The following is a 14,980-nucleotide window of genomic DNA, read 5'->3' as shown; positions in this document are numbered from 1 at the left end:
TTTGCTCAAGTTCTTTGAATGGTAAAGTTATACGCTGATTCTATAATTCTACGTCGTCCGGCTGGTGTCCGCTTGGTTGCATGAAGTTATCATAATACTGATTCGTAACCCATCAGTAAAGTGTTCCCATTGGTCTTCGGACTCCAATAGCCATTGAAGGCATCGGACCAATGACACTGACAGTGCCGTCAGGGGCAGGAACGGGCATCGAATAGAGGAACGCGCAAATGGCTTAACCATTTGCCTACGTCCCGCAGCTTTTCGTGTTACACCTACGTCTACCTGAGTGCTTTGAATGCGAAATGATTATGGTTTTTTCTGACGATACTTTACTGGTGCAGTGGACTTGTGACCAGCTCGCTGCATGCTACCACAATACAAATTCGTAGCTTCTGAGTACGGAGTTCGGAAGGGCCTTCAGCCTGGTCATAAACCTACTGCAGGGGATTGGCCAATGACGACGACAGATGCCGTCAGAAGCTTACGGCCGATTCGCCGATTGTTATATGGTTGCGACATCAACATACCCGGCTACCATTCCCAAACACGCACTGAGAGCGATTGGCTAGGGAATATTACAGCTGCCGTAAGAGGCTCAAGGCCGATTCACCAGTTCCCATACTGCTTTGGTATGGAAATCGGGCAAGCAGGCTGTAGTGTCCCGACTACTTTTCCGTTCAGGATTTTTGTCAGGACTAGGTCGTCAGTGTACTTCCTATCGACATTACTAGTGCATCTAACGGGCGATGACGAGGGGTAAATAGTGGGATGATGAATGGACCTTACCGGGAAGTCCTGTTCCGTATTTGCAGTTATGATTACGAAGCGTGTGTATTGGAGTTATCTTAACAGATAACTTAGGTTTAGGCCAACAAATGAATTAGGGCTACGAAAATACTATTTTGGCTCCTGGTGGTGGGGTTTACTTTTGGTTCAGAAAGCATTCCATCTAAAAGACGGAAAAACATTGGGAAAATGGAATAGAGTGCTGACAGAAACATTTCCATGGATCAGCGCTTTCGCTCTTTTTCGCTCGTTATTTCATAACCTAAATAAAGTACCTTTTATCCACATGCCGCAATTCGCGACGGAGCAACTGAATGGTTCAGTCACAACGTCATGATGTGACTCGGCTTCACCGGGGGTTCAGAAAATGTTGCGAGGCAAGAGGATTGCTGTAAAGGGACCCATTTGAGAGGTGCGACTCGGTGTTTCATATATCGAACGTCTGTGCGGATCGCATACAGCGGAGATGCAAAACGCTGTTGTAGCTCTACACTAAACTTGAAGGAGACTTCAAAACAATAAATAATAGTTCCAAGCGTCCGTTTAAGGAAAGAGTGGGTTCAATGCCTCGTTACCACCTATAATCGCATTCTTGCAAACACAAACTAAATCCGTTTTTGCATTAAAGTTAGCGCAGAACAGACAACTCAAGACAGACAGCGCCAGTCTCGTCTGTCTCTCTTGTGTTGTCGGTTGTGCGTTAACTTTTATGGAGCATACTATGCAGCTTGTATTGTATGAATACAATACAAGCAGCAAGCTTAATTAAGTCTTCTATTCCATGTTTTTTTCTGGGCACTATCGTCTTTTAAAAGTGTGCGTTCCTGCCGATTACTTTGACTAGCAGAACAAATGCGTAGAGTTGCTGTTTAAATAACGTTGTGTCATTAACTGTCGCTTAATAAAGTATACAACGCCACCCTGACAATTTTCTGAGAGATTTCCTGTTCAATTTCTATGAAGCAAGATAAAGAGAAATAGACCTTAAATTAAGTTAGCAAACGTTCATGAAAAAATTATTCTCATCCTCATGCCGTAAAGTGGCCTTTGGTGTACCTATTCATAGCACGTGCTGCAACTTACGCTGCGTGCTCCGAATATGCAACAAGGTGACGCAAGTTTTGTGCAAACTAAAACACCTCAGAGCAAAATTAAAAACTGGCGCATGAATTGTGCTCCCTCATTAAATATTCCTACAAATTCACATAGTATTACTTTACAGGAAGCAGAATATTACTCCATTTCCTTTTTTTATGTTTATAAACTTCAAATGAAGAATAATCCGTAGTTACCCCACGTGCGGACCTTGCTATGGCCTCTTGGTTTTGGTACCCCGTATAGCAAATATTATTAAATGCTTAAGAGATGTCTGTCATAATGAAGAGTACAATTTATTTACATGAGTGATTTCTCCACTTCTTGCTTCAAGCAATGTCCAAATATGTTTTTGTTGACCCCAACAAAAATTGAAAAAAAAAACGTGGTCGCAGTTTCATGATAATTGCAATTAAGACCTACCCCTGATTTGATTTTCCTGCTCTCTGAATGTGTCTAACCTTAGTTCATCATTAGGCGTCAGCTGTTGACCCCGAAACAGGTGAAAATTCGCGAGTCTTAAGTATTCGCTCCTTGTGGAAATAGTGCGGAAGAGAGGCGCATCAAAAGTGCCAGGTTTGGTCTGTGTCTGCTATATTATGCATTCGAGGCAACGCCGCCGTGGAAAGAAACAGCGACGCCAAAATGCCGGCAAAAAAGCAGAGCATCCAGAGAGAACACGCCAGCCCAGCCCAGCTCACGCGCGAGGAATGAAGGAAGTGTCCACGTATGACTGAATCCCTTCAATAGCTTCCTGGAGGCACGCTTGGGGAAGGGGAATGTCACGTTGAGGCGGGGAGGGCTTCAGATTTTCACCAGACATCTTGTAGGGCCAGAGGTCTTCTCGAGAGACCCGCGCAGAGCTGCGGCGACGATGAGGCCGCTCTGGGTAAGCGACGCTCCAGCTCTCTCACACCTGTCGCTGCTTATTGCCTATCGTACCTTAGTAATCAATTTTGAATAACCCCTCTACCCACTCAAGCGGATATGTACCTAAGCTTCCGACTGTGTTGCCAATCTTGTAATACTAGAAGCTGTAAAGACTTCAATGAGTTCGTGTTTAGGTAAGACTAGCGAGTCTCACGTGAAAAGAACTTCGAATTTTTGAATGGTGGTTTGTCATAACGACGGCATAAGTGACCCGAGTAGTATTTAGTAGCCAAGAAGCACAAGTTCAGTAAGGATTCTAAGAATACGTTCTGCTGTAGTAAGAAGCAAAACTCTGGGACAGGTATTCATGTGGTCCGACTAGCCTAAAATGCCAGAAACCTACCTGTGTCACTCCGAGAAGCTTGGTTCGATTTGAACGTTTACTCTTGCTGCAATTGTAACTCACTTTTTTATGCGCATGTGCCTGGTGCATTGGTGAATCGTAATGTTTACGTGGGTTACTTCGTTCAAACTGCACTGTACGGGACCCCATTCGAACCATTGAAGAAAGGAGGCATGGTGACAGTGTGCCAACGCATTCTTTTCCGTGCATACGAATTTCAGGATAGAAATCAGAACTGTTGTAACGTCCTACCTTACGTTGGGCATGCATTATGTTGTTACAAGTAAGTTGCAGTATTGCCCATATTTAACCGCACTTTGTGCAAGCGCGCAGATACAATAATAAATACCCACCCCACTCACCCCTTCAACAAAAAATAGCGACAGATATGGTGGATTTGTCTGCTTGAGTATTTTGTTGATATTCATTGATTTTACAATGGATGCGCCAATATACTTGAGCAAGCAACATAAGTTGGTTTGCAGAGTATAACGTATGACTGCTTCTTTGAAGAAACCTGTCATGCAGTTAGACGTGGATATACACGCGGACATGCCATAGTGACAACACCTTGTTTCAATATGCTGTTTGTGTACCTGTGTTGAATTAAATGTCATGAATATCGTCCAGTTTTTTGCTCGGCACATCTATTTGTTCAAGGTTGATGACGAATGCATTATGGGCGTTATGTGCCTACAGCTGTCCTGCTTCGGTTGCATATGGATTGACACTACCTCTTATCCTCCTACATAACTCATTTGACTGTCATAAGGAGAGTAAGCACTCATCATTAACGCTGCGCACGTGCTGAAGGGAAGGTGAACCTTTTAGAAATTCCAGGTGAGCCGATAGTTCTGTTTTGTCCATATACGTGATTTCTGCACACAGAAAGCTGTCTGATTTAGCAACCAAAGGAATACATGTGACGCCCAACTACTAAGAATTGACCATGGCCACTGCCTTGTGAAAGAGACGGTGATTACAAGTATTGAATTTGTCGCACGTAACGTCACAAGGTACAATCAAACGGAACTTAATCACAGTAATAATGAGAGAGAGAAGGTAAGAGGGAGGGGGAAAGACGGAGGGAAGGAGGAAGGGAGGGAGGCAGGGAGGGATAGCGATTCTATACAGAGGCAAAACTTTGAACAAGGGGTCCCTTGGTGGAAGTTTTGTCTCCTATATACAAATAGGTATATAGGCCTAAAATCCCCTTTAAGATACCTTTGGAATCAAGGATGTGAGGGTTGAAGCCTTCGCAATTCATATAGGCTAACATAATTAGACATGAGCAGCTCATTGATTGAACACAGATGAAAACGCCAGCCGTATAGCCTTTAAGGAACGCATAATTGTTTTTCGAATGAATTGCTGCGATAGGGAACATAGGGGATTTCTCACCACTATGATGCTGTTTACAGGCTGTAGAAGCTTGAGCAACCACCAGTTAGTTAAAAACGTGGTCCATTCTCACCTGAAGCTGTCGGTGCGGCGGTGGCCTGCAACCTCAAGCGCAGGATATATGCACTTGCATCGTCACAAATACTCTGGGAAAATTTATACTTGAACAATGCAGCCTCTTCGCTAGCCGAGTGGCTAAGGCACCGGGTTGTAGGTTCGGGTCGTACCTGGGGAGCACGTTTTTCTCCACTTTCTTTCTTATTTCATTAATTATTTCAACATTTCTACTTGCTACACACACAAAAATGACAAACTAGCAAACTATGTCCCCTGTGCTCATTCTTAGCATTCCTGGCTATTGGCGTTATATAAATATGTATGTATATATATATATATATATATATATATATATATATATATATATATATATATATATATATATATATATATATATATATATATATATAGGGAGTAGTAGAACTTTGAAGATGGTAGAGAACACAAGAGAAGAAAAACTTCGAACAAGGTAAAAGCACGATTGTGGCCTACGTTTCAGCAAAGAGAACTTGCTTTCCTCAGGGCCCTGAGGAAAGCAAGTTCTGAGGAAAGCAAGTTCTCTTTGCTGAAACGTAGGCCACAATCGTGCTTTTACCTTGTTCGAAGTTTTTCTTCTCATATATATATATATATATATATATATATAGCATTCGATGAGTCGTGCAGCGGGTCAGAAGAAACGTTCAGATAAAAGATATGAACAACTTTTCTGTTAAGTTGTTTGCTATAAATTAGTCCAACAGTTTTGGAAGTGAAACTTCCTTCTTCAGAGCAATCTTACAATGCACGATATATCTTACGGCACGTCATCATGTAAGCCACGGTAAGAAAAGGTGAAAATATGCTAAGTCATTTATCATCCTTGAAACAGAGGAGTTTTATTGAAAGTGGAGAAAAACATGCCCGCCGGGTGGGATCTGAACGCACGGTCTCCAGAATACGCGTCTGCTGTGACGACCACTACGCTGCCGGCCGTGCTGTGCTCCCCTAACTTTCTCTGGTATTTATGTTAAGGTAATTGTTTCCAGCAATTGGGGGTGGTAGCCAGCGCCGCTCCCACGACTCAGGGTGAAGGGGACCTTCTTTTTAACCCCCGGGCGTAACTCGACCTTCTGCAACATGTCGAATTGTTTCCTGCACTTGGGGTGGTGCAGAACCCCCAAGTGCAGGAAACAATAGATGCTCAAGTCACGGCTCGGGGGATAAAAAGAAGAGCCCCTTCACCCCGAGTAGTCGGATTGGTGCTGCAACTGCAACTGCAGACAGTCGCAAGTGAATGCACAGTAAACACTTGCGCACGGTGCTGCGTGCATCTTGTCTGGCCTGAAGGTTTCCTCCTCGTACATCCGCTTCAGTTTCAATTGCCAGGTTATGTTTCGTTTACAGTGTTCGGAACGAGATGAACTTTATCACTCCTTTAATACCCTGTCAAGGGTATTCACAGCCCACCGTTTCATACCTCAGTGCAGCTCATGCTGTCTTATTAGCGAGAGTGGCCCTCCGGAATACTCATTAAACTCGCCCCTCTGGCGCCCGTGAGGAATGGGAGGGCGTCAATGATGAGGACATAATTTTTAACATGATGGTAATTAACTCAGAAGGACGACGATTGGGATGCATCGTTGCACTTATTCACGGGGAAACGTCTGTTTTGAGTCATGCATGCATGCTGTTTTATGATTTCACGTATTTCACATTATAGTCCGCTTAAATTTTGTGATGGACTAGGGGAACTTCTTTTTGTAATTGTAACCTTAGGCCACATATTTGTCCGTGTAGAGTCAAAATGATACACAGTATCCTCCGTCTTTGTGTAGAACTCAACATTGTCCGATATGTCCCCATCCATGTGGAAAAATTGTGTTCAACCAGATTTCTCCTCGCAAATTTGTCTAAAAAAAAACAAGCAAACTCGGAGTCCCAAAAAGTGGGTGTTACCCGGAATGCCCAAGAGAAAGTGATCTGAAGATTTCAAACTTACCACTCTTTCCTAATATAAGCCAAATGTCTCCCTGTTGAAAATGATTCCACGACTGCAAAATATTGCTTACATCGGCAAGGTTCAGAGGCCACTCGCTCGGAAGCGAGCTTTACAACCGCATTAATGGAAATGCAAGATAAATTCCTAAGTAATCGATACAGTGATCATTGGAAATTACAAGGTGGCCTCGCACTAGCCTTTGTCTAACGCTTCAGTGGAATCTTTCGGAACTGCAAACCAAAGGGGATCGAAGATGGGGCTCCACAAAGTTCACTTTTGCGAAAGAATTACAAAGATTTTACGAATTCACCATTATTGTTTTCGCGCGGTTACAATTAGTGCGGTGTGCATTACTCGCCACTCCTCTTTGCATCGGAGGGAATGTTGCTGAAGATTTTATTTCTCGTGAGCATAGTGAGCCACTTAAGAAATATGGCCCCGATCCTTTCCGCCCGAATTAGCAAGATTAAACCATCCCAAAAATGAAAGAACCTACGCACGCGGTGCCATTTGCGCACCACGCGCGGGTCGCTTGGAACCTTGGTAAGGTAGCTGGTGCTCGAAGGGAAAGGGATGGGAAGAATTTCTATATTGCGAGTAATTCGCGTTCTTTGGCTTGGTTTTATGTAAACAGATGTGTCCAAGCCAGCAGCTCTTTCACACTGAAAAAGAGGATATTTAAGAAGCTGCAATCTCACAACCGTTTCACCACCACGTGGTGGGCTTGAACAGACCCCGTTATTGTTAAATAGGTGATTTGGGGTTTTTTTCGTGAAAGACTTGGAACAGAACAACCCACTGAATATTTTTTAAAACTAAAACCAAGCCCAAAAGATAGTACCAATGCCCTTTTCGAAAGCAGAGGTTGGTTTCTAGTCACGCAAGAGATACTCCAGGGCTAACGACCACGCACTGCGAACCAGAAGCCCTTACAACAGTGTTTTGTGTTAGAGATACTTGATCTAGATTTATCATTTTGAACATAAATATGAGGACAAAATGATGCTTTAGAGTCGATTAGCCGCCCACTGAAAACTTCTGTTCGTTGCCCGATCTGATAAAAACGTGTCGACTTGCAGGGTGCCGTAGTGACGTGGACTTTGGTGGCCTTCTGTCCAGGCGGCGAGTCGCGCTCACCAGCGGGGCACCTGTGGAAGCGACTCCGCCAGATGGCCTTTCCAGGAAAGCCCCGGGGAGAGCACAGGCCCGCCACCAGCATGTTTGTGCTGGAGCCCGACTTCGGCGCTCCTTTCCTTTACGCACAAAACGGCTTTTCTAGGACGACGCCGTGGCCTAAGCTCTACGTGTACAACAGGCCCATGGGGTTCCGTCACTGGCGCCAGGAAAACCGGCCCTCTATGCGGGGCAGAAAGTTGACCAAGGTCAAAGTAGTAAAGAAGTTTGTTAGGCATCCACCCATCCAGAGCAGCCCTATGGTCATCTTGCTATCACCTCACGGTATGCAGCCGCAGAAAGAAGTGCAACGTCGTCCAGCCCAAGCGTGGAACCTCGGCTCGCTCTCCCCACCGAGACAGGTGCTTCGACCAGATGTCCAAGCTCCGACAACCCCCAAGCCAAAGCTTGAGCCTCCCCGGCCTCTTGTGTACTTGACCGGCGCGTATTCGTCGGACCCTGGTGCCAATCTAGCGGCTGGCTCCTCGGTGAATGATGTGACACTGATCCATAACAGCCGAAAGTACACCGTCAGCGCCACAAGCAAAGCCCGCCTCAAAGGGCTGCCGGGTCTCGTCGTGCATGTCGGGGGCCTAGGGGCGAGAAAAGGTTTGGTTTAAAATTGCGCGCAAGATTTCCTGTGAAGCACCTCAAGACACGGACAGTTATTGTCGCGCGCGATCAGACGTTGACGCTTTTTTAGTCACTGAGACTACGCTGAGTCATGTGTGCCCTACCAGAGAAACAGTGTCCTCATTTTCTGTCATGCCTAGTTTCTCATTAACAAGCAGAGAAAGTGCGGTTTGTTTCTCACATTCTCATCCGAGTTCATGAAATTGAATGGGGGTAACGCCGCACTTTCTTTTTTTTTTGTTGTTCATGACTTAGATGATATCTTTGAAGGAATAATTGGTAACAGCCCATATAATAGCATCGTTTCTAACATTGTCTTCTTCCCCAAAGCCAACACTTTTTTTTCATCCCAATGTAGATATATCAGAATACCAAAAAGTACCGCATGTGCAACGGCAGGGGTGCTCATTCTTCATTTTTTACCTCTGGACTTCTGTAACAAAGGAACTGGTAAACCCCTCTTTGGTTACGAGCACATGCTGGCCATGTACACCACCGTAAGGGCTATTACGATACAGTGCAATGTAAGGAAACTTGTGCAAAAAAGTTGTTTTAAACTGTCCCAAGCCTTTTTCCTAAAAATACATTTCATAGACTTACCGTTGTGCCGGTTTACTAGGCCCAAACAAACAGTTGCAGGCGTTGTACTAGAGTTATTCAGCACGATTAGTTAAGTACCATTTTTCTTTTTAGCAGCAGGGTTAACAATTTATTCCGTTTCAAGCGTGACATTTCAAAAAGCTGTCATGAGACATCAGCCAAAATAAAGGGAACGTTAGCCACAGGAAGGCACAGGTCATATAAAAAACACGTTTATGTTAACATGGTGCATTAAAGCGACACTGAAGTGATTTTGTCAAGCTCCCGGTTTTGCTTGCACCGCATAGACTGGCTCAAATTAACACACTTTTTATCGTATATCCAGTTGATAAGTCGGTAATTATTTTATAAAGCGCCAAAGAAGAAAAAAACTACCATGCGCGGTCTGTGGCGGCCGCAACAACTAAAGACTGTGACGACGGAAGGAGATGCACTTTGATAGGACAATGTCTAAGGTTGGCATTGAAACAAGTTTCAGTTTAGGTTCTGTAAACCAACATGCTTGACATCCGACGGTATAGTTGGATGGTCATTCTCGATATCTCAGTAATCGTCGTACCGCGCTTCTGCCATGTTGTCGGCTGTAAAATGCCTAAGATAAGCCTCCCAGGACGGCTTGGAATCGTAGCATTCACTAGCCGAGGCCTACGCAGTGCATGGACGCCCTCCGCGTACCCGCAGATGCCCAAATGTCATGCGCTTTTCCCCCCATATTTGGAGCTTGCCTCACTCATGCCTGTACCGTAAAAAGCGTGTTCGCACCAGGCCAAGGGTCTGTTGATTCTGGCCTGTGCCCACTGCCCGCAAGCAGTCGGTGCTTCTGGCAACAGCACGCCAACGGGGACACGCTAGCCCGTCAGCGTCAGCCGGCGCGCGTTCTGTGAACTAGTTCGTGGAGCAGTTTACGTTACGGCCCAAAAATGGTGAACTCAGTATAGAAAACATCGGCCGAAAACGAAAAAGTCAACTTACAAAAAAAAAAGAAACAAAAACAATCTATCCTCGGGTATTCGAACTTGTGACTTGCAAAATGACATACTAGCGCTCCAGACCACTCGGCCACAAGCCAGGGCTGTAAGGACGTGAAATATAAGGTATATAATGTATAACCAGTTTACACTTTTATTTAGTTTTAGCATTTGAAGCAGCTTAGGTGACTATTTGTTGTATAGCGCTCGTGCAGGAAGCGTTCCCCAAATTTACACAATATCTCACGTCTAGCAATTACATTTCTTAGACGGAAAGGCGTTCGCAGATGTGTGGTCGTGCTGCTGACCGCTGTGCTTGTTCTCCCAGCGCAAAAAAGTGCTTCGTGCTCCCTAGTTTTACGCTGTACGGTAAAAGTATCTCTTGATTTTATTTCCTTAGTACCTATATTGAATTTGCTGACTCTTCTCCCGCCTTCAAGTGGCCTTAGATTTTCCTACTAGCGTACCAGACAGCGAAGCGTCGCATGTGCGCTTTTGCAGCGCTTGTGTGGAGCAACCTTGACTTGGCGCTAGATACAGAGTACAAACTAACAAAGTAAAGAAAGGCACATTCTCCCATTCACAAACGTGTCGTGGCTTCGTTTCAACTGAGCGAACGAATTGCGACGACCCGTCGGCGGCCGGCGGACTAAAATTATGGGCCGACTGACTCTGCCGGAAGGTCGGCGAGCCGTGCAGTAGCGCAGCCAATTGCCAGCTCATCTCCTCCTGACGTCACACGAAAGCGCCACAGAAAATGGGCGTGGGTGCAGAGAGGACAGCATTTCGAATTGATTTTTCTACTAAATAAATTCGCGTAAACGCGCTCGAGGGGTCGAAACATGGCCTATGGACTCCGGACTACAATTTGCGCTAGTAATCCCGCAATGTTTACAAATCACTTGAATGTCCCTTTAAAGATATGACATGTAGGTTATCCCATGTTCTTGAAAATATAAAAAGCGGGAGTGGAAAGATATTGTTCCAGAAAACTGCATGCGTGTTCGTTACGACTCCCTCAAAATTTACGTAGAAGCTTCCTAAGTGTTTTGAATAAAAAAAAAATCAACTTTATTTCGATGTAGTATTCATTTTGTCAAGATCTCACAAAAGCCCCATTTTAACTCGTGGCCACACTGAATGAATATGCGTAAATGCCAGTTTCCGTCCCTCGTTTCAACCCCTGGCTGACATAATAAGTGTCCGATTAGCGCAAACGATATGATATTCCGCGTCAAAGATATCTTTACTCGCTCAGAAGAAATCGAAAGAACTAAAAAAATTTAGCCCTTCTACTCTGTCAAGAAGGATGACCTGCGTAGCTGGGCGCAGGCCACGGAGTGCACGAAAGGAAACACCTTTGTTCGTAATTGGCGATTGAGTGTACTTCCTAACCAATTAGCTAAATGAAACTTAAAAGCACCCGAGCTTCAGTTTCGCGGACAAACACGGAGCTGTCTGTTTGACTCCCTCGTCGTAGGCCTTTTACTCTGTGTGTAGACACACCAACCCGATTCGCTCGACCAGTGAAAGGACACCGGGAAAATCGCATTGGGACGTTCGACGTCCACGTGGGAACCTCCCGCCCACACCACGGACATGTCATCAGTAAGAGCATACTTCTTGTAGCTTAGCGTGCACCGCCCCTCCCCTCCCAACCCGTGCATGCCGGTAACCGGTTATGTGCGGGGGCTTAGAAGTGAAAGACACCATCGAAAATGTCACTCTAAAGCCCTTGAAAGCTGAACAAATAATATTGCCGCACGTCGGCGTTCTAAGAAGGCAAGTTGCCGTTCATCCGGGAGGTATTTGCAGCTACTCGACCAGCTGGAACTAGAGGACGCGACGGCGTCGGAAGCAGCTTTCTATTGTTTTGCGGCTATTTGCGCTTCGGTTCCGGACGACTCTTGTTCGATTCCCACTCTTCCTCCAAGCGAACGACGTGCGTCAGTCCCATACCGAGGTAAAGCTGAAAGGTCTCGAGCTTTATTCTAGCGGACGAACATGTGACTGTCCGTTTCCCTCTCCCGTCGCAGGCATTTTACTGTCGATGTAACACACCAGCCAGACCAAAATCGCTCGATTACGGAGAACAGCTGACAGGACGCATTGAGCCATAAGTCTTGCACGTGTATATCTCGAACCAGCACAACGGGCATTATCGGTAGCGGCATGGAGCCAAGCTTTGCGTGCACGCCCCACTTCTCACCCCCCCCCCCCCCCCCCCCCCCCGCAACCCGTGCACGCATAAACCGGCAACCCGTGATGGGCGCATACTTAGGCGTGAAATACACCGACGAAAATTTCGCTCGGATAACCTTTCAAGTTTAGAATTATAGGCTCACGCCGGCGTCCCAACCGGCTAAGTGGCTTTTCAACTCCCACCTACTCGGCGACGTGGAATTTGAGGCGGCCACGGCGACGGCGGCTTTCGGTCATTTTTACTTTCATTCGCGTATCTGTGTGTTCTCCGCAATCATCCGATAACGGTGCTACTGCCATTGTCAGCCGATAGCGCAACTTGCAAAAGAGGCATCGGTGGTGGCGAGGGGAATAGCAGTTGTGATAGAGCTGTCGGCGGTGGCGAGGAGGAGCCCCGTAGCGGCGCCGAGTAAATTGGCGTCACCGGAACACAAACTTGGGGGGGTTGACATATACAGTAAAAGTATGCATACTGAATTGAAGCAAATATATGTGAATAATTTTGAAGCTTTCCATCGTATACCTGACCGGTTCTTTATGTAAAGGAATTAAACAGCACCACTACTTTTTTTTGAAATTAACATTCACAGCAATTAGGCCGTTATTTTTTTTATTTAGTAATAAGATAATGAAAAGGCTCAATAGGTCGATAGTCTGAGAAGAACCAGCTGAAATTCGCAGCTACCCCTTGGATGCTGGGTTCATCCCGCAAGAACAAGGTAAGGCGTCCCATAATTAGTTTTCACGTCAACAGCTGTTTCCACGTCTCCGCTCTAAGAAGTCACCGCATGACGACTTCATCACAACGTTCCTAAACGAGCAATCGAAGTGGTCGACGGTGCAAATTCGGGAATGACGTGGCCGAGAATTCAATTTGATTGAAAAATGGGCCATATACGTAATGCAAAACGCCAAGCACGCCTTGCATGTTGCCTTTGCGTGCTGGGCCTCGTCATTCGCCAAATTTGCACACTCGGTCACTTAGAGTGGTTTTTCTGGGACGCTGTGGTGACGAATGTTGCAATCAATAAACTAAGGACAATATTATGCACCGTTAATCAGATTACTGCCTCTGTTCACACTCACTCAGGCAGGCACGCACACGCTGTAAAGAATGAATGTGCAGAGCGTCACTCGTTCCAATCCAAAATGTGAATCAACGCGAGCCCGTGAGGATCCATTCACTACCAAAAGCACCAATCACGCTGTGGAAGCTAGGAAAAGAATCCATAAAAAATCCACAAAAACCCGACGCCAAGTTCTTTAATCAAGGTGCAAGCGTTAACGTCGCTGTATTACAAAATAGCGATGCTCGTCGAGAGCTTTGCTTGGGTTTAATAGCGATGTTTCTGTTTTGAATCCTGTTATACGGAAGAAGTTCTGTCTCCCTCTAGAAACCACAGAGTCGGCGTCGTTACAAGACAGGCCGTACACGTTCTGCCACCTACATTATAACGACGACCACCACGGCACGCCATTGTAACGGCAGACCATTGCAAATGTCTTCTATGTCTTCTTACAAGCGATTTTTTATTACCATTTGCGCAGCTGTGACGATTTGTTTTTTGGTTGTGTGCCTTGCAGGTTGTATCCTCTTCACAGGCTCTAAGTATTGTTCTGCTTGTGATAAGGCAAGTATCAGTTGGCATGACAGACAAGTTGGCTTCTCCAAATTATTGAGGCCACTTTGAAATTAAAACTGTCAATTCTCGTCATTTCCGACGCACTTTAGCGACTTCTTTTAAGTTCCCTCGCCTTTAATAGGCGGCGCACAGTGCCGTGCATGCCTTCTTTGGCGACACCAAGAGCAATAAGGAATCCACGCGAATACTAGGGCCGAAGAGCAATGTTTTGCTCTGCATCAAAACCATGCTCCTCAGAATTTCTGGTAAAACGAATGAAAGAATTGTTAGCACGTCACATTATTAGAATAACAGCCATTCACAAGCCACATCATTATTAATAAACAAAGTAGCGATCCGAAACCTGCCAGTCGTACATTTGCAGCGTGGCTGTAAATATTTGCTTAACGAGCAGTTCGCGCGTGCGAGCTAACAATCATTCAGCATTGGCCGATGCCGCAGAGAAGGCTATAGCCGTAAATTGCTTTACTTCGGCGATGTCTCGCCCTTCGTTTCAAGGATACTCTTTAGTGCAGAGTACTTGCAGCAATCTCAAGGACCACCCCAACGAGCGCGTGCATGTCTGTTTGAACGCCACAGTGTTTTCAAAGGCGCTGACGTTTTTATTCACCGAGGTTTACAAATATTGAGATTCTATTGGGTACATTCCGGAAAGGTAATTACGACCTTCCGCTGGGAGGGTTCTTATCATCGCGTGACCGTACGGAAAAGGGCGAGTTCTTGGCTCTTGAAAGAAGGGATGCGCGCGAGATTTAAAGCAACACTAGCGGCTAACCAACTGTAAGAATATTCACGCAGGAGATGTGACTGGGCACACAATGGAAGTATTTTTGAGTATAGTCTGCAAGAATCCAGGCATCGTTTCATGGTATTTGAATTTGTAGCCTATAAAGCCAAAGATCTACCGCCTAGGATACGTACCTTCCACAAAATATGGTTCTCAGTAGAAGTAACAGCATGAGCTTGACGTTAAATGCCTAGTATTTACATGAAAGCTCGCGGCGGCGGCTCGTTCTAGCAAATTGATGAACATGCTGTTAAGTGGAGAATTAAAGGAAGTCATGAGCGAAGAATCTTCCGTTGCTGTAGACACAGCAGTGGCTAGGACGCAACGCCGTTGGGATAAGTGCGTAATTAGAAGTGCGCAATTGGAAATTACTCCGATTAA

General features: G+C 45.5%; 1 protein-coding gene across 1 annotated transcript; it reads left to right on the top strand.

Moving 5' to 3' along the window:
• The first annotated feature begins 2,697 nt into the window (after positions 1-2,697).
• LOC144170134 (uncharacterized) lies at positions 2,698-9,656 on the top strand. Its single transcript, XM_077699739.1, has 2 exons — positions 2,698-2,770; positions 7,673-9,656. The coding sequence occupies exons 1-2, from the start codon at positions 2,756-2,758 to the stop codon at positions 8,384-8,386; spliced, it is 729 nt and encodes a 242-aa protein (XP_077555865.1). The 5' UTR covers positions 2,698-2,755; the 3' UTR covers positions 8,387-9,656.
• Positions 9,657-14,980: the final 5,324 nt, after the last annotated feature.

This window comes from Haemaphysalis longicornis, unplaced genomic scaffold (genome assembly GCF_048455015.1).
Source record: "Haemaphysalis longicornis isolate Haplotype H1 unplaced genomic scaffold, Haemaphysalis longicornis Haplotype H1 scaffold_1, whole genome shotgun sequence".
Classification (NCBI taxonomy): domain Eukaryota; kingdom Metazoa; phylum Arthropoda; class Arachnida; order Ixodida; family Ixodidae; genus Haemaphysalis; species Haemaphysalis longicornis.
Note: the sequence above shows the minus strand (reverse complement) of the source record. Positions and strands in the feature narration are given on the sequence as shown.